The following is a 24,060-nucleotide window of genomic DNA, read 5'->3' as shown; positions in this document are numbered from 1 at the left end:
GATCTTTCGGTGTGAAAACTTAAGTACGCGCTTAACTTCTTTCCGTTGAAATCAATGGGGAGCTTTCAAAAGTTGTCCCCGATTTGTTCTTGTCTGCTATATTTATTGTCAGCCCCCAGCCCTCTGCCTTGACCTGAAGGCGCTGGCGTTAGGGGGGGGGGGCTGTGTTCGAGGCTATGCCCACTATTCTTGTGGGCACCACAAGCGCCCCCTTCCCGGGATTGCTTGCTTTCGGTCGATCCCCGTCTATCTTGCGGAGGCACTGACAGATGTCCCCCCCCCAGCCCCCCCCTATTTTTGCCCGGGCGCCACCGAGGCCGAACACTTTGCAGGGGGCTTCTCTGGGAAAAGTTTGCTCAGAGGGATCTTTCCCTTGGGTTGGGAGGGGGGTGTCCAGGACTGCCACCCCACCCCTCTTTTCGTGTGTAGATTCAAGCAGCTCTCTTGATAAGTCAGGACCCCGGAGTGACCTGAGATGGACGCCCGTGCCTGCGCGATGTACATCAGGCAGGTTTGCTCGGGAGTAAAGCTCCCATCCGTTCAGTGGGAAACTCCCTTCCTCCGGGAGGGGCACGGGACCTCTGCGTTCTCTCAGTGCAACATTGGGAAGGGGGGGAGTTTCCCCTCCTTGGGGTGTAAAAGGCGACCACGGTCCGGCTGACCCCGACCCCGACCGTGGCTTCTGTCCCTCTTATCCCACCCACCCATCTTTCTGTTAGAAAGGAGTGGCGGCCAAACGGCATGAAGGCAGCTCGGTCCGGAAGCAGAACCTGCCGGGACTGGAGCCCCCGCGGAGCCCCCGCCTCCGTCCGACCCGGCAAGAGCGGCGCCCGGCGCACTCCGACGGCTGCTGGGCTCCTTCGAAGAAGCGGGCTCGCCTTGCGCTCCCTCGAAGCCGCTTCGAAGAAGCAGCCGTGCCGGGTTCCAGCCCACCTTCCCGGCCTTTGCCTCTGAAAAAGGGGGGCCGTCGGGTCTCCCGCACCGCGCTGGGACATGCAGAGCCCAGCTGGACGGCGGGGGCTCCGTCGAGGTCCTCTGGAGAGGAGGATCGGCCGGGTCAAGGGCAAGGCCAACAGGATCCGCTTGCCCATTAGGATTGCGCTGCCCTGCCTTCTCGGGATCTGCTTTCCTCGTTCCCCTTAGATCGGGGGGCGGGGGTGTCTACTTTTGGTTATTCCAACAGACCAGCCAGCTGCTGATCGGGGGTCCCGGAGGGGTGGGGAGGGGGTGTTGCTCTGGTGGTGGTGATTGCAAAGATGGATGGGGAAGTGGATTCCTAGGGGGGGTGACAGGTAGGTGTGAGCCCGTGAGGACAGCGGCAACGCAATCCGGTGCGGAGCGAGTCACTTCGGTTTGAGTTTGTGGCACACGACTGAGCGGCGCGTCCAGTCCCCTTGGGGCTTTTGTTGGATGGAGGATTCATACAGGAAAGTCCGATCTCGGGAAGGTCCGAAAAGTTTCCTCCAGTGGCCGAAGCGGGAAGGCTACGATTCCCAGCCCCATTTACTCGCGAGGAGTCAGATGCAACCCAACGGCTCCCCAATCCTGCCACTTGCCAAGTGCCCCCTCAGAAGCCGCAGCGCCTTCAACAGCGGGGAGATCCTCCCTTTCGCAGAGATCCAGTGAGGGGCGGGGATCGACGGCCGGATCCCGGGGGGGGGGGGTCGGCGAGGCAGCCTGTCCGAGGGGCCACTTCGACCGGAGGCTGACGGGGCGGCGGAGAGATGCCCCCCAAGCCGGTCCGGTCCGCCGGCCGCCGAACGAGCCGCCAGACGGCCGCAGCTGCCTCGCGCGAAACTTTCTTGTCCCCCTCGGCAGTGCGCATGCCCAGGGGTGGGGCAGGCGAGGGGAGGGGAGGGGGGCAGGCCGGGGGTTGAAATAAGGAGGCGGCGGCGGGAAGGGACCCCGGCAGTCCGCCGCCGCTCGCCTTCGCTCCCGCAGCCTCCCGGCCCGGCGGGGACAAGGGCAGCCCGGACCTCGCCTGCCCGCCTCCGGCCCTCCTCGCCCGCGGGACCCCCCGCCACTTGCCCCGCTGGAGCCTGAGCGGACGGGCCGGCCCAGCCCAGCCGGGGCAGCCCAGCAGCAGCAGCAGCAGCAGCAGCCGTCGCAGTTCGGGATCCGGTAAATATCCCTCCCGGGGGGGGGGGGCTCTCTCTGCCTCTCCGCGCTCCTCTTTCCCGGGGAGGGTCGCCGAGAGGGGGTGGGGGCTCAGCCAGGCCGGCAGGTTTCCGCGCTCGGGATGCTGCTGCGATCTTCCTGCACACTTGTGGAGGGGGGACCCGGCAGGCTGGAGGGGAGGGAGGGGTTCTTCTTCCCCTTGGCCGAGGGGTCTCCTTCCAGCTCTGCCCTCTCCGGGCATCCCTGCAGATGCCTGGGCAGAGAGCCTAGAGGGCCCCGAGGGAAAGCCGTCCCTGGCAAGGGGAGAGCGGATCGGGCTGCGGGCTTGGGCTGACTCGGAGTCCCACAGACGGGGCCCCCAACAGAGCCAGTCCGGGGGTCCGAGGTGGTTTCAGACGTGAGAGCTTCTCTAGTGTTGCACCAAAGTGGCCGGACCAAGTGCAAGGGACCGCCCGGGTTCGCTGCGCCTCGCCCAGGCACGGGAATCCCAACGCGCTCGCCCGCTTGCCTTTTCCCTCGGACCCCGGCACGGGTGACCCGGTTTCCTCCAGACCGGTTCGGGAGCTGAAGTTTCCTGGGGCTTGGAGGATCCGGATCATGATTGCCAAAGGCCAGAAACAGAGTGCTTTTTAAAAACACACACACACACACACGCAAATTATAGTGGGGTCTTGCGGAAAAGCAGCCTAATCCCATCGCAAAAACAAAACCACAAAACTCTCAGGCCGTGAATCCGGATTGGTATCTTGTCTGGTGCGTCGAGTTCAAGTGTTTTTAAAGCGCACGCCCACTCCGGGAAGGGAGTCCGGGACCCCCGTCTTAGTGGGGGTGGGGGCATTGGAGTATTTTGAATTGCTTAGGGGGTCAACTCTCTTCAGGGAGAGCCCGGCGTGGCGCGCCCTGGCCAACCGATCTGCGCTCCGAAGTGAGTTTGTTCAAACGGAGCCTGCAAGTAGCGGGTCAGGAGGCCTCTGCGGCAATAAAGGCGATCCTTTCCTACGGAGAGTTGCCATTTTAAACGCGACCCGAAAGCCCCACAGAGCAGTTTGTGTGAGGAGGGGCGTTTAGAAAGGCAGATTTACTTCCAAATGAGTTATTTTTTCCTCATTCTACCAAATAAACGTAATAATCGTTTTGGGGAGAGGGAGAGAGAGATAACAGGGCGGCAAAAGTGAAACGCACGCCTCTGCTTCCAGCACAGAGAAAACTTTGGGCCCTGAACACGACGCAGGTGTATTGCTGGACCAAACTTTCTAACCACGCGGATATTGTGTTATATATTTATAGATTAAAAATTATATTATAGATTATAGATTGAAAATCCAGTTCAAGCCTTGAAAAGGAATGGCCCAACTCATTTGACTCCAGGATTCGCTCCACCAGGTTTCAAAGCTAGCTTTGGGAAGTGTCACCAGAAAGAAGGCTTTTGAACAGCTGACTTTGCTTTGCTGAAAAATATATATAAATCAAGGGGGGGGGGTGTATCAGAGGGGGGCGGGTTCTTGCGAGGCCTGCGGGAGTTTCTTGGCTTTCTTGGACTTTACTGCTACGTAGTTTCAAACGGTTGTCAATATCGTGTATTTGAAGGCCGGCTGAATTCGGATTGGTGTCGCGAACTGTAGGCTGGTTTCATTCGGGTTCTCTCTGACATTTGCCTCCGAAGCTTGTCATGATGTACGTAGGGGAAAGGGTTCGGGGTTTGATAGGGCAAGAAAAAGTCCCTGTGTGTGTAAAATATCCCACACACACCCCCCCCCCCAATAGCGTGTAATAAACTTAATGGCAGCCTACGCGAAAGCGATAGTTCTCCAGGCCCGTGTAACCGTGTTTCTATGGAGGTATTACACTTATTTAATTCGACATAACTGGATTTGCCAGTCATGCGTACAAAAATGTGAGAATTCGAACTGCCGCTGAAATGAATCTTGGAAGGGGGCAATATTTTGCATGCCGTGACGTGTATGTGTGTAGGAGTGTGTGTGTGTGTGGGGGGGGGTCACTGTAGTCATTTATAGAAGGAGGCTTTTGGGGTGTCTTCGAGGGTCTTTTTTACAACTGTCCGGGGAGGGAGCATTTGCTGTCGTTGACGGCTCTGCTGGACATCACTGCGGTTGGCTGGTGTGCGAGCAAATCCGATCGAGCCGTGGATCTGACTCGTGAGTAAATATTTGTAGGATGGGGGGGGGAAAGGGGTGGGATCCCCCAAAGCAGTTCTGTGAATGCTACATTTTATTGTTTGGGCGGATGTCTTGTTTTCAGGCTGGACTCGGAGCGGATCTTGCTGTGGGAATGGTGGGTTTTGAAATAGTCGACTGGGCCACCCTGGGTGAAAACTCGCAGGCACGTTTTGGCATCCAGGTGCCAGAGTGGGTCCAGTCCTTCTGGGAGCTGGGGTGTCCTGCCCCGCTCTTCTTTTGAGTCCTCGCCCATGTCAATTTCTGCTATTTCCCACCCACCCCCCCCCCGCGCGCCGCGTGTCAATTTCACCGCCTACAGTTCTAGGGGTCGCCTTAGAAGCACCTGGCCTGCCCACAACGCTTGATAAAGCATGGCTCATTTATTTATGTAAAATATTTATAAGCCGCCTCTCCAGAGGCCCACCCAAGGCGGAACTAGCGAGGCCAAAAGACTCCCGAAAGCCCTTCGGCTTTCTGACCTCCTTATTAATATTCACCCCAACTGTGGGAAAGATGCTTGAAGTGGACTGAAAGCGCATTATTCTGCATGTGCGGAAGGAGCCTAAGTGTCAGCCATGAGATGCGGAGGGCTGTCTCAAGGGGATTCCCTGCCCACCCCCCCAACGAGAAAATCCTATCCAAATGAGTGGGGTGGGCTAGCCCTCGGCCTCCATGCATGACATTTTCGTGCACACACCATTTTATAATGGCCCACGGTGGATCTTAATTCGCTTTGAATGTCTAGGCAGATTCGGTTAGTTTGTCCTCCAACAGCAGATTTCTGGATTCAAAGTGCATTACTTTGCATGCGCGGAAGGGGCCTCTGTTTCCCCCCTGCAAGGAGGGGAGCGGCCCACAATTTTACAGCACCCCCTTCGTTCCATCTTCATCTCTCGCAGCGAAACGAAAATGGAGTCTGGTGGCATCTCCAGGTCCAACGAACCGGGCCTTTCTGAGCTGCCCCGCGAGTCCTGTTCCTTTTGGTTCGTTTTTCCCGTGCTGGTGGAAACCTCAATCCGCTGCCCCCCAAACTACTTTGAGGATCGCACCCTGACCCCATCCCCTCTGTGTTCCAGTTCTTCAGATTCGGAGCGCCTGTTGCAAGCGCCTCGTTTGGCCGATCTGTGGAGTTAGATTGCTGGGGGGTGAAAGTTAAGGGGGAGGCAAGGGGTTGCTGCGGCGTGTGCAAACAACCCCCCCCCCGGGGGAGTCCGCGAACCTTGTCAGCACCGATTGCTCGATAACACGTGAATGATTTGTTGGAAAGGGGGGGACACCCCACATTCCTCCCAAGGGAAGGCTCTGGAGTCGCTCCAGCTCTCATTAAGGGGCGCGATTAAGTCGTCCGAGCTCCGTTACAGCCTTGCCCCCACTCCGCCAGAGGAGACGCAGCTCGAACCCTTTCCCCAAAACCGATTTATTCGCCTCTCCTGCAGCCGAGCTCCTGGCTGGCCCACCACGCCTGTCCCGTTTCCTGTTTTGTTTCCTAAGCGCAGGTAGAAGGCCACGCTCCATTTCCCCCTCCCCCAGAGAGAGAGAGAGAGAGAGAGACCGGCCTTTTGAAAGTCCGTAAAGACCCGATTCTGGGCAGGCTGCGATCCCCCAGAGCGTTGAGCTGGAAAGACGGGCTTGTTGTTGTTGTTGTTTTGCGAAAAGCCTCACCGACATTGATTAGCCAGTGTCGCCTTCTGCCCCGAAGAGCCTGCAAAATCTCCGTTCGAAGCAAAGGGTTAGGAAAGGGGAGCCGAGCCCGGCCAAGTGTGCTCAATTAAGCAGGGTTGCCAACAGGTCTGGAGAAACTGATCCTTTGACTCGTGGAAATGGGCAGCAGAAGCTTTTCAGGGCAAGGAAATCCACCTGGGATTGGCTGAGCATCGCAGTCTCCTCGCGTTTAACTTCCTGTTTCTTTAAGGGCTCCCCCCCCTCCCCAGTTCTGCACCATTTGACATCACTCAGCTTTAACTGAAGCGTGTCTTCCTGTAGTTTAAATCAGCAGCTTTTAGCTCTTGATAAAAAATTGGCGTTATATGGAATTGGCCACTAGAGGGAGGAAAACCTGCACAGAACTGGGGAGGAAGAAAAAAAGAAACAGAAAGTTAGATGGAAAGAAATGAAGAATACATAAAAGCCCGCGGAACTAGGTCCAGTGTCAAAGGTGACAGAGCCCGGTCAATACAGGGTAATCCTGTGCAAAGGTAATCTGCTCTAAACCCATGGATTTCGTTGGATTTATTTTAAAGCTCCTTTGCCTGCAGGGGTCGTGATGGCAGCAGCAGGCCACGTAATTCTTTTTAGGAAGACTAACCAGGAGACCACTCAGGGTGAGACCGTTCCAGTTCTCCAGAACTCTTCTTCGTTGACACCCGGTCTGATGAACAGTCCCCAGGTTCACCCAGCTGTGTCCTTTTGGTTAGTCTTCAGCAAAAGGGGTCAGGTGGCTTTTGTTTCCGAGCATGCGCCCCAAAGGCAAGGGTCCCTTCTGAGAAGGCCAAACTTTTAAGCACTCCTTAAGACTGGGGACTTTTTTCTTCTAACAAGGAGGCCAGCGACACGGAGGTGGGGGGGGGGGGTGCTGCGACTACCAGAGGCTGAGTTCCCGTTGAGGAGGAAGCCCCATTTAAATACATGAGTCGTCGTCCTCCCCCTGCCCCCACATGCCAGCAAAATTTGCATTTTGCAAAGGCCTCGAGCTTCCGCGAGGGGGATTGGTCTCGAGTGGGCCATTTCCCCTAGCGGGGTCCGGGGCCCCCATGCGCTCGCCACTTTCAGCATCGCAGCAACGAGCAAGCGAATTCACTTCGGCCTTGGCCACATGCGGAACTCATCAGGCAGGCGAAAGCATTTCAGCATTTCATCTGCAGTCCCTGCGCCTTTTTCTTTCCCCCTTAAAAAAAGGACATTCCAGCCGCTGCGCTAATCCAGCCAGAAAAATCCTGGCAAGAGGACAACAAATTTATTGCGGGGGGGGAGGAGGGAATTCATTGCCACCTTTTGCGACTGGCCACCAGGAAGGAAAGTGGTCGCCGCAGCCGAGCTAATTGGGGATGGGGACTATTTCCACCTCTGCTAGCCGCTGCTGGAATAGAGTGACAGTCCAGCTCCCAAACAGCCCATCTGCCCCCTCAGCGCATCAGGTCGCTAAAGAAAAGGCGGATTCCGCGGGGTTGACACCTCCTGACTTAGAGAGGAACTGAGGCCGGCGGGACTGACTGCCACTTGAACCCCGCACGGCTCCGGGGAACGCCCGCCAGTCTCTCCTCTCCGCTGCCTCGATATCGCGTCAAGGGCGTCTGATTCAGCTAGGTTCGAATCCAGTGGCACCGTAGAGACCGATTGGAATCCCAGGGGCCATGCTTCTGAAAGGCCAAGCGCCCTTCTTTGGATACCTAAAGAGCGCGTGGATTCCCTGGGAGGGTCGTCATACCCTGACGCGGCTGGACGCGTGTCTAGCTCTTCTCCTGCAGCTGGGTTTGCTTCGTCTCTCTGTAAGGAGGCCAGAGCGATACTTGCCCAGCAACAGCCTTAATTTCCCCCCAGCGCCACCGACTCCCTTTTTTGCCCCATAAAACGGAGGCCAGATCTTTGGAAACGGGCTGTCTGCTGAAGGCGAAGCGCGCTTACGAGGAAGCCAGCCCCGGTGGCGCACCGCGGGAGCCGCTTCTGGGTCAACCAGCTGGGCGGCAGGATCAGGCCGCGGGGGAAGGCAGCCGGGAGTCTCCTCCAAGCCGGGCTTACCAGAAGGACTGTCCCGGGTCGATGCCTTCCTCTGGGTTCTGCTTGGTGTCTTCTGGGGAGGAGGGGGATGCGATTCGGCAAAGCGCTTGTATGGCCAACAGGTGGAAAGGGGTAAGTGGATCACATGTGGAGTGGGTTAAGGCAGCGAAGAGGCTGGAAGGGGGGCCTGCGGCCAGAAAGGGAGGGGGGGTTCATCATCCTGCTGCTCTATCTTGTCCAAAAGGTCTCCCCCTCCCACAATTATTGCTAACATAATGGTCTCTGAACCTGATACCAACGCCAGATAGAGGATTTTTTAAACGTCAATTTTTAAAATAGAATCTCTGCTGTTGTTTTTAATGAGCATTCACTGATGGTCCGATGCGCTGTTTACCATGATCGATTTGATGATGATGATGATGATGATGATGATGATGATGATGTTTGACAGTTTCTCACCACTTCTGTGTTTCTCATCCTCAACTACCGAAACAGATTTGTTTCCAGTTGAGCAAAGTGGTAGCAACCTGGCCTGAATGCTATTAACATTTCTGTTTTCCTGAGGGGTGGAGCTAGAGATCTGCTCAAAAATGGCAGATGAGAAATCAAAGGGCGGGGTGGGGGTGGGGGTGGGGGTGGGGGTGGCATGTCCCATCTCCAGATGTTTCCACCAATAAACTTTGGTTAAGTCAACTTCAACTGGACTGTGACCCAGGCTTGCGGACAAGTCCTTTAGCTCCTGGACGTTTCCACTGGAATCAAATGGATTTTCTTCTAAATGTGCGTGGAGTGAAGGCATAACTTAAAACCGAAGCTTGCTTGCTTGCTTGCGATTTATATTCAATTTCCTTGATTTCGCTTTCATCCCAGCGATCGGTTCGCGTTTGGGAGGAAGCCATAGATTTGGAAGGACTGCTTTGTTTTACACCTGGTTATCTACTAAGAGCAGGCCCTTTTGAATCCTAATGAGTTTTGCTTCCCCATAAATACCTATAGCCCCTGGCTGCATGTGCTAGTTACAGAGGGGGGTGGGGGGATATACATACATTGCATTCAAGTAACAGCGCTTTAGGATTCCGGCTATAATGGGGTGAAAAGCAGGCGCTGAAAGGTGCATAGCCTTACAGTGGGACCTAAAGCTTGCCTACACAGAAGTAAATAGTATAGAGTTCAATGGGACTTCCTAGGAAACAGAAGGGGGGTTTCTTGGGCCTTAAAGATGAACAAATCTAATGTTGCCTTAGAGAAAGTGGTAATTACCTCTGCTATTCCCCAATCCTCTTAATCGGAAGCATGTCTGACGGGGGGCTTATATCTAATGTTGGAATCACTGAATCACATGCCATTGAAATTCGGGGGGGGGAGGGTTATTGATAGAATTTTACTGTCTTTAGGTTTTAAAAAGGAGCCATAGAATTTGCACTGGAGACTGTTAAAGTGAAAGGGAGAGCCCACACTGCCTTTTGTGGCAATGTTCTGATTTATTTTGGAGCGCCATTGAAACCAACAGGACTTGCTCCCGAGGAACCTGTCCCCGACTCTAACGACTCTTAACTGGGCCGGAACAGCACATGCGGAAAGGACACACACACCCCTCAGGCGGCAAAGATGCGTCTCCCTGAGGGGGGGGGGGCGGCTTAATCTTTCTCCAGGTGGCTCCCTCCAAGGGTCATTGGGCTCGCAGGGGCAAATCCAGCCCCCCCCCCCAAAAAAAAACAGGAGCCCAGAGACATTTGGACAAAATTAACCACGTCTTATTCCCATATTCCATTCTCTTATGGACTGGTGGAGGAAAACATAGTTTTAAGACCCCCTCCCCTTTAATTCTTTTGACTGACAGGCGCCCCTTTTGCAGTTCGTGATCAACCAACGAACTAGATGTCAGCTGAAAACTGTCGAACGAATTTAGCGGGGACGACCTTTTGGAGGGATTTGGCTGGTCGCCCCACATCCCATAAATGCCCCACAGAAATAAGGATTTATTTATTTATTTATTTATTTATTTATTTATTTATTTATTTATTTATTTCCTTCTTTCCAATTAAAAAAAGGTCCCAGAGTAACTGATTCAGTTTACACAGCGATCTGTCCCTTCTTTCTTTCTTTCTTTCTTTCTTTCTTTCTTTCTTTCTTTCTTTCTTTCTTTCTTTCTTTCTTTCTTTCTTTCTTTCTTTCTTTCTTAAAAAAGGACTTTGGTTTTATTGCGGCAGAGGGTGGGGGTGGGGGGAGGTGGTCGCGCGGAGCGGTTGAGAACTCGCAGGCTCTTCTCATTAAGCGGAACCCCCCCCCCCCTTGACAAAGATCTGTTGACATGAAACAGCATCGGGAGGTGAAGGCGACACCGAAATAAACAACCGGCTCTCCGGCGTGTCACTCCCGACCTCGCGGGGTTCGCCTTTGATGTCGGCTGAAGGGACCCGCCGGGGCATCTGCTCAGGGGCGCGCCTGGGTCATCGCTGGCCCGCAAAAGGGGAGCTTCCAGCGCTGGAGCGGGGCCAGCCAAGGTGCCCCTGCCCGCACCATCTCGCTGTCTCAACCCACAGCCTCCTCCCCCCTCCTTTGTTCGAAACTGGGGGCTTTGCAGAGAGCAGGACCCCTTCCGCACATGCGGAATAACGCACTTTCAATCCACTTTGCAACTGGAGTTTGCTGAGCGGAATAGCAAAATCCACTTTCAAACAATTGTGAACGTGGATTCAACGTGCATTATTCTGCATGTGCCGAAGGGACCCGGGATCTTTGGCACAAGAGATGCCAGTCTCCAGCCCCCCTTCTCTTTCTCCAGGAAGAGAAGACGGGCTAAGAACAATTTTTTTTAAACAAATCCTTTTGATTGCAAAGACCCATCTCGCCTCTCCAAGCCAGATGCTGCGGCGTGGCAAGTCTTGACGTCAAACCAGATCCAGATTCCTTGTTGCAAAAGAAGGAGAAGAGAATCACCGTGCCCCTGTCCGAACCACGTGCGCCGTTGGATAAAAAGCAGCTTGGGAATCGGTTTTGCAAAGAACTGGGACCCGAATCATAAGAAGGCTTTTCCGTTTAACATGCGGACAAGCAGAAAACGGCGCTGATTGAAACACGTGGGAAATTCAGCGGGGGTGGGTGGGTGGGGGGCGAATAGGTCACAACCTGGGTTTCGAAAAGCCTCCAAACGCAGGATCGGGCCTTCCTTTCTTGCTGTGACAGGAACCCTCCAAGCCATCCAAACGAAAAAGAGGGCGTGGTACTTACCTGGCATCCCTGGGGTCAAAGAGCTTGTTGCAAGTTTTGCAACAGACCTGGAAGATAGACCAGTGGTAAACTGGCGAGCGCAGAGAAAATTGAAACCAGTGACCTTGCAGATCACAGCCTCTCTCTTTCTTTCTTTCTTTCTTTCTTTCTTTCTTTCTTTCTTTCTTTCTTTCTTTCTTTCTTTCTTTCTTTCTTTCTTTCTTTCTTTCTTTCTTTCTTTCTTTCTTTCTTTCTTTCTTTCTTTCTTTCTTTCTTTCCCCTGTCAAGTCAGACCTGATTTATGGCAATTCCTGGTAAGGTTTTCCAGGCAAGAGACATTGGGAGGTGGTTTGCCGTGTCCTCCCCCTGTATTCTTTGGAGGTGTCCCGTCCAGTCCGGTGGTGGTCGGCTTTCTTACTTAAATCAACTCCAATAACCGGTGGTTTTGAGCTTTCCGGGCTGTGTGGCGGTGGCCTGGTAGATCTTGTTCCTAACGTTTCTCCTGCATCCGTGGTACACCTCTGAAGATGCCAGCCACAGATGCAGGCGAAACGTTAGGGACAAGATCCACCAGACCACAGTCACACAGCCGGGAAAACCCACCAGAACCAGTTGAATCCGGCCATGAAAGTCTTAGTAGGCAATATAACTCCAATAAACTAACAACAAACCAGAGCCATCTAACTCACAAGGCTGATCAGCCAACCTAAACCCACTTGCTGAGGAGCATATCGCCTTGGGGAAATGTGCTTCAGGTGGATACAGCGGCAGTGATTCTTTTCCCGTTTTGTCGAGCTTATTCCGAAGAGCCGTGGGCTGCGTTCAGGAGGCTGTCCTGCCAGGCACATAGATGTGTTTTGGGTCAGTTGGAGCAGAATGCCTTCACTGAGAGGCAGGCTCCGTTTCTGGCTGCTGACCTGCCCTAGCCCAAAGTTGGCTGGGAGGTTTGGTGGGCCCTGGAGCGACACCACCCGGCACATGCCAAGTGCATCCTCTCTCTTTCCCCGGCCCCCCTTCTGCAACATGCACAATAACGCCCTTTCAATCCACTTTCCCAATTGTTCGCAAGTGGATTTTGCTATTCGCCACAGTAAAATCCAGCTGCAAAGTGGACCGAAAGTGCATTCTTCTGCATGCGTGGAAGGGGCCTGCGTGCCCGATGGAAGGAGAGCTGCGTTTGCAACAGGCCTGCTCTGCTTTGGCTACACTCGGTCGGCGCCAAATGGGTTAAGGCGAAGCGAGCCGCGGCCAGGAGCTCGGCCGGGCTGGCTGCAGCGGCGTGATAATCGGCCCCGCTACCAAATTTGTCCAATTAGAAGCGGCAAATCCGGGCGAAATGTCAGCCTCGTTTATTCCGGGTCAGCGCGATGGCATTCCTGTAGGCTTCGCCCGTTCCCCTTTCGGGAGGCTGATTTATGGGCAGGGGTGTGAAAGGTGGGCGCGGGGAGGCGCCCCAGGGAGAAGGGTCGCCTCCCTCCCCCCATGCCGCCTCGCCCGTTCCCTGGCGCTTTCCCCCTACTGCCTGGCAGGGAGGCGACCCACCACTTTGCCCCCCCCCCCCCAACCACTTTGGGGTCGATTTCCTGCTTCTGACAGCTAACACGTTGCAAGGCTCTCCTTTGCAAAACTCGGTTAACAGCTTAGCAAAGTCAAACTCTCGCTGCCCCTTGGAAACCCAGATGGGGAAGAAAAGCTCCCCTCCACCCCCCCCCCCGCCCCAAAAGCACCGGCGCAAATCCATGCTGCAGGCCAGGCAGCCACCCCGGGGGTCGGGTTCAGCAGCAGCGCCAGGAGGATTTCTTGTTTGCTCTGCAAAGCGACCTGAGCAACTGGGATCCCCAACGCCGGGGTGCATGCCGTGATGTCACAAAGGAAGGGATTATGACGTAGCAAGATACAAACCCGCAATTTAACTGGGAAGGAAAAATCCCTGGGCTTTGTGTGCAGCCCAATCACTGGAGCACAAGTGTCAAACTCGCAGCCCTCCAGATGTTATGGGCTACAGTTCCCGTCATCCCCTGCCAGCATGATGCTGGCAGGGGATGATGGGAACTGTAGTCCATAACATCTGGAGGGGCACGAGTTTGACACCTATGGTGTGTAGACTATGGGAAGCTGTAAACCTCTATAAAACCTTAGACCAAAACCAGGGGATAGCAATCCAGTTAGTTGTGACTCCCCCCGCCCCCACCACGATATCTTCGTAGTGTTACCACCGCACACAACTGCTTTACGCACTTTGCGTAAAGTCCATGATGCCACTGAAAGGAAAGCTCGATCTTTTCAATGGAAGAACCGTGTTTCAGGCGGTGAGACCCCATAGACATAGACACACACAGACACAGACACACGCAGACACACGCCGCTGTGACAGCCTTAGCCGCTGATGGAAAAGAAACGCTAAAAACATTCACAGCCTTCTTGGGGAAAATAATTTTTCTCCTAAACGCGTGTCACCGAGAAAAATCTGACTGTTTTGCTTCAACCCTTTTAAAAGCCAAGATAGACTACTGACCTGGAAGAAATTCAGGCTTGCCTGCTTGAACACATTTTTTCTAAACTTTGTTTTCCAAATTTCTCTGCCTATTAAAGGTTAATAATGATGATGATGATGATGTAGTCACTTCATTTTTGCATTGGCGCTTATTGTTTCAGGGCAGCAGATCTCTTTAAACCTAATGCCCACATTCGACCTTAAGAATTGGGGGGGGGGGGAGGGAGGGACGGCCCGTTGAAGACTAGTACCCTTTTTTCCCAGTGCGAGTTCCTGGATAGATGCAAGAAGTGGATCTTTTTCACGATCCAGTCCTTTTAGGCCCAGGCATGAAAAACAACACCCCCCCACCCCCCCTGAAGAGGGTCATAAAATGCAGGAAGCCCAGGAGCACATTCAGGAAAGCCAGATCCAGATCTAACACAATTGCTTGCCAGTTTCAACCTAATCAGCACCTGTTATAGTTTTTTAAAAAATGTCCATGGGAGAAAGAGTGGAAAACCAGTGTGATGAAATGGGGACTCTAGCCCCCTAAAGCATTTGCTTGATGGTTCTTCAACTTCTTCTATCTAGACCATGGAGGGATTTTTTTAGCTGCAGATTTTTGCTGCAGAAAAGGGGACTGAACTGCACAGCTGAAGTTTTGACTGCAACAAAACAGAGGTCAGAGATTTGGCCTCCTCTGATCCTAAACTTCTCCCCTGGAACACAGGAAACTGTAGGATAAAGCTGCCCCTCTGTCTCTTTTCTTCTCCCCCACCCCCATAAACTGGAGCATGGCAGCAGGCCTCTTCTGCAGCAGGAGAGGGCAAAGGACACACACACACACACACACACACACACACACACACACACACACACACACACACACACACACACACACACACACACACACACACACACACACACACACACACACACACACACACACACGCTGCACACGGAGGCTGGACTTTTTGAACTCCGCCAGGCTCAATCCTTGTTCTCTGCTTTCCTAAAGCAAATTGGAGGTCAAAGTGGATGCAGCTGCCAGTCTGGCTGGTGATGGAGGCAGAGCACACAGGAAAAATTGCAACCACCAACCAAATCGACAACTTTTGAAGGTGGGATTTTTTGTGTGTGTTCTCGTGAGACTATTTCCTCCTACTGGACCCCCCTCCAGTCTTTTCACCCTACAGCCTGGAGGCTTCAAACCTGGGTAACTCCCGTTAGTTCCCCACCAAAGTAATTGGCCAATGGAAAGAGCTCATGAAGGTTTGGGAGGGCAGATCTTGGCTTGATTCTGAGCTGCACCCCTCCCCCATTGGTGGCTTAGGGTTGCCAGCTCCAGGTTGGGAAATGCCTGGAGATTTTTTTGGTGGGGGACAACCTGGGAGGGGACAGGGACCTCAGTGGGGGTACAATACACAAAATCCACCTGGCAAAGCAGCTATTTTCTCCAGAGGAGATAATCTCTATAGCCTGGAGTTAACATGCAGTTCTGGAGGATCCTCATTTCCCACCTGGAGAGCTTTGGCATGAAATGTGTTGCTATTAAAGAGGTAGGACATTTTTTTGCCTGGTTGTTAGGAACTGTAAATAGGGCATTTTGCATATGGTTCATCTGGACTATAAATCAGACTGTCGCTAAGGCACCCTGGAATAGGCCTTTTTGTTTTTACAGGGGAGCTCTTAAACCATTCCTTCTTTTCTTTCTTCATCTTACTTGTGGGACTGTGCAAATCTTTAGGCAGAAGCTGCACCTTTGTGTTTTTGGGGAGTGTCTAGCGCACACTGTTTTGAGTAACAAAATTAGTAGCTGTTTTGGCTTTCCTCAGATTTGCTCTAAGAATTTATATCCTGCTTTTCTTCCCAGTGAAGAGTTGGAAGAATCTTGCAGAACACAAAAATACAGTTGAAATAAAAGGGGAGGGGACGGGGTAGCAGTGGCGTAGCACCAAGGGTCTGTGGGTGGGTGTGTGTGCGCATGATGCAGGGACATGGTGGGGGCCTGGAAGGGGTGGACAGGGGTGTGGCAGGGGCACATGGCACATGTGTGCCCCGGGCGCAATTCCCCCTTGCTCCTGCCCTGGGGGTGGGCAGAATACAATATATTGCTCTAGCACACTGGTCCACTCAGATCCAAGACTCCAAACCAAGCACCCTTTGTCTCCCACCTGTGGCCATACTTAAATATCTGAGCACTGAAGAGAGAGGATCAGCCCAGCTGCCACTCATCTGGCCATGCTGGCATTTGCCCTGTTGGGTCTTTCTCCAAAATACCCAGAGTGCACAGTGTAGTAGATGCATATCTGTGCTGTCATGTCACAGTTGACACATGGCGACCTCGTAGTGTGTTCAAGGCAAAAGGCTTCAGAGGTGGGCTGCCATTGCCTGCCTCTGTGAGTTCTGAGAGAACCGACGAGCCCAAGGTCACTCAGTACACTTCATGTGGAGGAGTGGGGAATCGAACCCATTCTCCAGATTAGATGGGTCTCCAGATTAGAGTCTGCCACTCTTAACCACTACACCACGCTGGCTCCTTAGTGTGGTGGATTCCAAGTTCCAATTGCCTACCTTTCCTTTGTTCCCACATGCCATGTTTCAGTGAACTAGGAATGGTGAGAGTAGAAAGATTTTCCATGTGCATGCTGAACCCCATCATGCACTTACTCATCCTTTACTCAGCCCAGTTTGCTGCTTCTTTTTCTTTTCTGCAGGCACTCCTCTTCTCTCTTGTCAAGCTTCTTCACTACCATGGGTAGCAAGACTCTGCCAGCACCAGTGCCCATCCACCCTTCGCTGCAGCTCACCAACTATTCCTTTCTGCAAGCTTTCAATGGCCTCCCAGCAGTGCCTTCAGACCACCTTCCAAACCTCTATGGCTTCAGTGCCTTGCACGCCGTTCACCTTCACCAATGGACCCTGGGCTATCCAGCCATGCATTTGCCCCGGTCGTCTTTCTCCAAAGTGCCTGGTGTGGCCAGCCTGGTAGATGCCAGGTTCCAGTTGCCTACCTTCCCTCTGTTCCCGCACATCATCCATCCAAAGCAAGAAGTTGCCGGCATGGCCCTCAAAGCCAAGCCCAGATTTGACTTTGCAAATCTAGCCGTGGCCGCCACCCAAGAGGACCCTTCGAAACTCGGACAAATCGATAGCCAAGGCTCCTCGCCGGGCTTAGGCTCGTTGCTGGAGGTGACCAAGCTTTCCCCCGAGAAGAAACCCACCCGCGGGAGGTTACCTTCCAAAACCAAGAAGGAATTTGTGTGCAAATTCTGTGGCAGACACTTCACCAAGTCGTACAACCTTTTGATTCACGAAAGAACCCATACGGATGAAAGGCCATACACGTGTGACATTTGCCACAAAGCCTTCAGAAGACAAGACCATTTAAGAGATCACAGGTATGTCTAATATGTCTGCTGGGTTTGGAAGAAAACCTATAAAAATTTCAAAATCATGTACACGTTGGTTATAAATTACATTGTATCTTCCCACCATATGCCATGGGGTGTCCAACTCTGGCCCTCCAGATGTTCATGGACTACAATGTCCATCAGCCCCCAGGAATTGTAGTCCATGAACATCTGGAGGGCTGGAGTTGGGACACCCGTGATATACAGCTTCAATAACTGGTGAAACCAAAGACGATGGTGTTTGCATAATTCAGAGTTAGAGATGTCCTGTTCCTCTCTAAGTGCAAGTGAGCTTCCAGTTATACTTCTATGATTTTCTTCACCTGTTCCCTTAGTCGATTTAGTGCCAGAAAATCCAAGTGTAAAACTTAAAAAAAGCTTAAATCAATGGTCCCCACTGTGGTGCTTATAGGCCCCATGGTGCCTGCCAGTACCTTTCCTGATGCCCACCAAGTGTTTTTAGAAAGTGGGAGGGGACAAATGAGGCTTCTGCACAATTCTGATTGACTATTAGAGATTTGATTGGCTGTGCAGATTTTCTAAAAAAATTTGTTGCTTTGGCAACAGTTGTCACTACAGCACAAGGATCTTTACTGTGACTGAAAGTAAGCTGGAGCCGCCATTTTGTGTCTAGCTCCACCTCCTACAGCAGCCATTTTGTGGCTGCACTGTGACTGGCACACTATGTCAGAACCCCAATGATGCTCACAAGCTCAAACAGATCGAGGAACCCTGGCTCAAATATTCTGCAATGGGTTGTGTTCCATTCCCAATTGCATCCTACTTTCCAGAGGCATGCAGAAATTAGTCATTTGTGAAAGGTCCACTCACACAGGCAGCTGCCTTATACTGAGCCAGGTTATTGGTTGTCCAAATCAGTATTGTCTACTCTCTGCCAGCAGCTCTCCAGGGATCCTTTTAAACTGGCGATGCCGTAGACTGAACTTGGGACCTTCTGCACGCAAAGAAGGTGCTGAGCCATAATCCCTCTCCAACTACACATTCTGCTATTTTACCAAAGTAGGCTTGTAACCGGGCTTTCAAACCCAAAATGAGTAGAAGAACCAGCTCCTCACCACAAAGTAGATGCCCAATGGGTGCCTTCCTACCTTTTCAGCAAAAATGGCAATTTGATGGACATAATTTTCCCAAACTCTTCTCTGTGATGACCTTTACATCACAGTACATACTTTGGTTTCTGCAGTATATCCAAAGCAGGGAAGCACTACCCAGGGCAGCAGGAGCTGGGGTGGACAGAAAGGTCAATAATAGGCAAAACCTGATGCGAAGGGCACGGGATTACTGCCATCTTACCTTAAGCTCAAGAGGCAATTTAAAAGTCAAATGGCGGCCATTTGATGAAGGGATTTACTTATGAGTAAGCATGGCAGCCTCATTTGTGGCTCTGAAAATTATTGAATTGCACAGATAGGGCAACACTGAAGGGCTAAGAATGTGACCTAGCATTAAGTCTGATTCTCTTTATTTGCGCACCTCCCTGTCTAAAGGGCAGGGTGCCCTGTGCCACTGGAAGGAGAGGGGTGGGGTGGGGGGCAAGGAAGGCCACCATACTCTTCCCCCTCCCGCTAGAGCCCACTTAATTGCAATGTGCAATAGGGGCATCCCTGCTAGTTGAGCATATTTCTCGAAAGTCCTGCTTTCTTGCTAAACTACATGGACCTGGTTTCCTAGTGTGGTAGAGGATTGCTGCTACATAGCCCAATTCTATGTGTATTTACTCAGAAGACAGCTCCTCTGAGTTTGATGAGATTTACCAAACCATATCATCAGTCCACTCTTTTTGCAAAGAACTATACTCTGTCTCAGATAAAGATGTTAGTGTGGGTCAGTTGACGTGCAGTGGTTGAGAAAATTGTATGCTTCCACATTACAATATAGTCCCAAGTGAATATGAGAATTATCATTTATTTTTATGCGCTGCCTTTGTCAAAACCATTATTTTGTGCATTATTGAACATGGTACTTTGACACAAGCAGTGGGGTAGCACCCATGGGACTGGAGGGACCCCTGACACCCCAGGCGGGGCAGCGTGGGAGGCATGGCTGGACCGTCGAGGGGACAGGGTGTTCCAGGGTGGGGCTGGGCAACGGTTGAGGGAGGGGGACAGTTTCCCCTTGCTCCGCCTCTGGACACAAAAGCATTTATAGTTCATTGAACGACTATGTCAAACTTTCAAAAGGATGGGAGGGAGCAGAGCTAGGTAGGTACTAGGACCCAGGCGGAGCATTCTACAACAAAGAAGGACCAGCATGTTGAATTCTGTGGCAGAGGAATATACAATCTGCAAACATCTTTTTGTGAAGCAGAGTGTAAAAGAGCTCAAATCCTAACTGGCTCTTCTTCATCTATGTTCATAACTGTTAGTGGTGTATATGAAATATATATGTTTTGCGCATCAGGAAGTGTTGTTTAGGAAACACTGAAGTTTCCTATCCTATAAACACTTACGCTTGAATATTGCTGACGTTTTTGACAGATTATTGATTACTAAAACATCTTTTAGTCTTAGGTTTGGGTGTGCTTGTTCACTAGTGATGTCCACACTAACAAACATAAACAATACCAATATGCGGCCTCTAGTATTTCCAGTTGCAAATTAGAACCATGCCTATTTTCAAATTGTTTAACCAGTGTGGTTCTTAACCAACAAACTATGGAAAACTACAGAGAATTCTGAGCATCTTCACAGAATTATAATCTCCAGGGTTCTCTTGAGGGAAACATGACAGTTAAACTAGCATCGAACCAGTAAATAGTAAATATGTCCGAGGTACTAATTTAGTAATGTGGGCCGTTGCTATGTAGAGATGCCTTCTGTTTCCTATTAGGGAATGTCATTAATTCAAGTATTGAGGTTCCGGGCCTTTTGTTTCAACTGATCTCCCTCCCTGCTTTTCTTGCTGACAATTATTTTGAGCCATAAAGAATGAGTGAACTTCTAAAGAACTTTTCAAAACCCAGCAACAATGGATCCCGTAGGATTTATGTTTTAGTTATTTAATTTATAGACTGCCCTACCGCAGAGGCTTGGTAGCGGTGTATTTATTTAAGTCAAACTGTAACTTCATGATGATTCACTTTGTGCAGATGGAAAGGAGGGATACCTGGAGAATTCCTGGCTAAAATGGTGGGTTTGAATTCAAGAATGATAAACCAGTTGTTCTCTACGGTTTCAGTCTTATTCCTGTTTCTCTGGGAGTAAGCTCTATTTAACCCAACTTAGTCCAGATGATCATATTGAAATCAATGTGATTTTAAAAAACCCTGTTAACAAACCCAACCTCACAAGCGTTGCTTTTGGGGTATATTTCTACCCCAGTGTAAATTCTTGATGGGTCGAACAATTGTCCCAAAGACAGTTATTTGTGTGGCAGAAGTCATTGCATTTCACAGTACTCATGCATCTTGAAACAAACACTGTGTTACAAGGCAGAACATTTCTATGGCTCAAAGGCCCCTTCCGCACACGCAAAATAATTTATTATTATTATTATTATTATTTATTTAATTTGTATACCGCCCCGCATTTTCAAACCACTTTCACAACTGTTTGCAAGTGGATTTTGCCATTCCGCACAGCTTCACTGAAAGCAGTTTGAAAGTGCATTATTCTGCATGTGTGGAATGAGCCAAAGATATTCCTCCTCCTTTCTATTTTGGATAATGTGGAAAAGCCGGTATAACAAAGCCGTACTCTTTAAATTCAATACAAGAAGAACTATGTTTTGAACCTCAGAGATTAGAAAACTAACACAAACATTCAAGAATGTTAAAGCAAAATATCTAATATTAATAATTCCTGAAGAGTTTGGATCTTGAGATATTTTCCTATCCCAAGAACATATTGTTCTGTGAGATGTATGTTCTCCAGGTTTTCACAAATGGCCATTGGGTTGTGGTAAAGGGCTGTCTCTCTCCAGAGTGCTTTAACGTTGTTCTTGGACCAATGTTTTCTTAATATTTTTTACTCACCAAAGGTTAAATGGACATGAAGTTTTTAAAAAGTAGCCCAAGGGCAAAATGCATAGATTGTTGTGTTTTTTTTTATGAACTGGACACTGTTTAGTTTGCAGAAAACAAATTATCAGTGGTGGTTGACTGTACTTCAGGGACATTGTTCACCATTGTACAGGTTGCAGTATCTTAAGCAGACAAAGTGATACAGCCACCTGTATATGTGTTCTGCCCACAAAAATGTAACCTGGGTGGGAAACTCACTTCAGGTGTAATGATAGAACAATGTGCTGGTTTGCAGCTCAGTGCTTCCATCCAGCAGTATCTTTGGGAATATAAATGCTCTGATTATATATTTGAGCATAATCATAACTGCTCTAATTATGTATTTCAGACTATTTGCCTAAAATGAGGGGGGTAGCCTAAAGTGCATCTTGCTTTGCACATGGAACATAGCCATTGGTGTGTGTGAGGAACTTTCAGAGCAACTTGCAGACACTGTCTCTACAGGAGCACACAAGTCCAAAGTGGATAGATTAAGAATTGTCGGTGCCTTCCTAGGAAATTATCAAGAGATCTGGGGGGGGGGGGGCGGGGAGCTGGGGGAGGGTGCAGTTTGGGGAGAAGTACGGTCCACCCTTCAAAGCTGCCATTTTCTCCAGAAGAACTGTTCTCAGTCAGCTGGAGATGAGTTGCAGTTCTGAGCGATCCCAAGCCACTACCTGGAGGTTGGCAATGATAATACCAGTGTTCTTCTAGGGCTGATTCCACATGGGTCAAAAACAGCAGTGTGAAAATGGTGTGAAAATGGTGTCAAAGGGTTTAAAACGGTGTAAAGGGGTTTATACTGTTTTCACACCGTTTTCACACTGCTGTTTTTGGCCCGTGCGGAATCAGCCTAAGTGTTAAATTTATTGCCATTGTATTTAGCTTTGCATCAAGGCTACCCTCTGAGGAACTTTCATCACCACTTTGGACCCCACTTTTGAGTTCTGAGAAGTTGAGACATAAGTGATTTTGGATCAGAGAGGCCACGTGGCCAAATGTGCACTTATTTGTTTCTTATTTTCTCTCTCTAGATATATCCACTCCAAAGAAAAGCCATTTAAGTGTCAAGAGTGTGGGAAAGGATTTTGCCAATCCAGGACTCTGGCTGTTCACAAGACTCTGCACACGCAAGTCAAGGAGCTTAAACCTTCCAAAATTAAGTGCTAAAGCTTCCAGTCCCTACAAACTTCATTCCCCTTTCTGACTTTTTAGCTCAGATTCGTACCAAAGACAAAGGGGAATACACCAAACATTATTTAATTGCCTTAAAAAAAACACCCACAAAATACAGCCGGCTTTTCTACACCCTGAGCAGTAACATTGATTTGCTTCTGAGTTACACAGAAGAGTATAAATCTTACGTCGCTTCAGTAAACATTATGTCAAAAGGTGGTGCTCAAGCATTGGAGAGGAACCTTCCGTTGTTAAGACACAAACAACTCCAAACTCGCTTCCAGAAGTATTGCTTTGAATTTTGTTTTTTGGTTTTTTTTAGTTTTATCCTTTTGTGTGTGTCTGTTTAAAAGCTGAAACACTTCAGATGAGAATTTTTTTTTAAGATCTTTCAAAGAAACCAGGCTCATTTTTTAGGTACTTTGGAGACAGATGGAAGACTTTTGAGGCAACAATATGAACACCTATCCTGTAAACAGGTCCAGAGGCTCACTACAAATCTAATTGCTTGGAGTCTTCTATTGGCCGGGCATCCTCTCTGCACACTTCCACAAGCACCCTGGGGTTTCTGTTTGTTTGTGGTCTGGTGCCTTGAGAGGTGGTTTGTAATTTGTGGGTTTATTTAAACAAAAACAAAACACTCAAGGGGGAAAGGGCTAGAGGATGGCGCGCGGCAATAAATCAAAGGGATTGCTGTTCACAGTTTGGTTTTAATGGTACTTTCAAGTTAGTGTGTGTCTGAATGGGGGAATGAGAGGATTCCGGGGGTGGGGTGACAAATCTCGACCTGAGAGCTTTATCTGAAGTTGTTTTGTTTCTTAAGCAGTGTAAAGAGTTGAGACATTCCAATATGTTTTTGGTTAAAGTTATTGCTATGTGGCACTTTATGCTGATTCTTGATAATGAACATTTATCACTGGATTTATTTGGGTTTTTTTTTTAAGTATTAAAAATAAATTGGTATTTTACAGGCAAGTCTTTATTGGGTAGTGTGTTCACTCTCTGCATTAAACATATTTGATTGAAGCCTTTGGTTTCTGCTCTGAACTTAAATTGTGACTCCTGAGTGGTTCCCAGAAATGTAAGCAATAACTGTCGGTATGAAAAGGGCAACTTTTAACATTTTGTTAGTCTTTTTTTTTTTTTAGATTAAGTTGCATTCTTAAGAATTCTTGGAATGGATTATGGTGGGACTTTCTGCCAAGACAGTCAACATTACAGAGTTAAGAGGGGACATCAAACAGTTTAATAGCAAACTGCTATTTCACTTTTTTTTTAAATGAGAAAGTTGGTTGTAGAGGAAAGTATAACACAGCACCAAGCTGTGTCAGATGTACATAGACACAGTCATATACGCAGCTAATTCTTTTAAAAATCTAGTTCCTAATACTTATTTGTTTATTATTTAGGCTTATATACCGCCCTATCCCAAAAGGGCTCAGGGCAGTGTACAACACAAACTTCCCCACAAAAGTAACCAAACCCAACCCCAACAAGTGAAGCAAACGGCTAATACAAATAAATAATTTACAGATAATAAATACTTAAACCTTTAAAGAGTTTCAATGGAAATGCAAATAAGCAGTTTTATGACCAGAAGTTTGCTTTTTCTGTACCTGATGGTAGTTCTTAATGGATCATTCACAATTGCAAAGTAATCATGGGATGCTTCAGTGACTGCATGCCACTGTGTCACAACGTCACATTTCACAGAGAACTGTATTCCAATGGCTTCTGTAGAACTAAATTATTTTT

The 24,060-nt window shown here is 49.8% G+C and overlaps 1 protein-coding gene across 1 annotated transcript; it reads left to right on the top strand.

The window, feature by feature from the left end:
* Positions 1-1,888: 1,888 nt before the first annotated feature.
* Positions 1,889-23,280, top strand: OSR1 (odd-skipped related transcription factor 1). Its single transcript, XM_048499040.1, has 3 exons — positions 1,889-2,121; positions 16,413-17,096; positions 22,164-23,280. Exons 2-3 carry the CDS (start codon positions 16,450-16,452, stop codon positions 22,297-22,299), a joined length of 783 nt encoding a protein of 260 aa, XP_048354997.1. The 5' UTR covers positions 1,889-2,121; positions 16,413-16,449; the 3' UTR covers positions 22,300-23,280.
* Positions 23,281-24,060: the final 780 nt, after the last annotated feature.

The sequence above is a fragment of the Sphaerodactylus townsendi genome, linkage group LG01 (assembly GCF_021028975.2).
Source record: "Sphaerodactylus townsendi isolate TG3544 linkage group LG01, MPM_Stown_v2.3, whole genome shotgun sequence".
NCBI lineage: Eukaryota > Metazoa > Chordata > Lepidosauria > Squamata > Sphaerodactylidae > Sphaerodactylus > Sphaerodactylus townsendi.
Note: the sequence above shows the minus strand (reverse complement) of the source record. Positions and strands in the feature narration are given on the sequence as shown.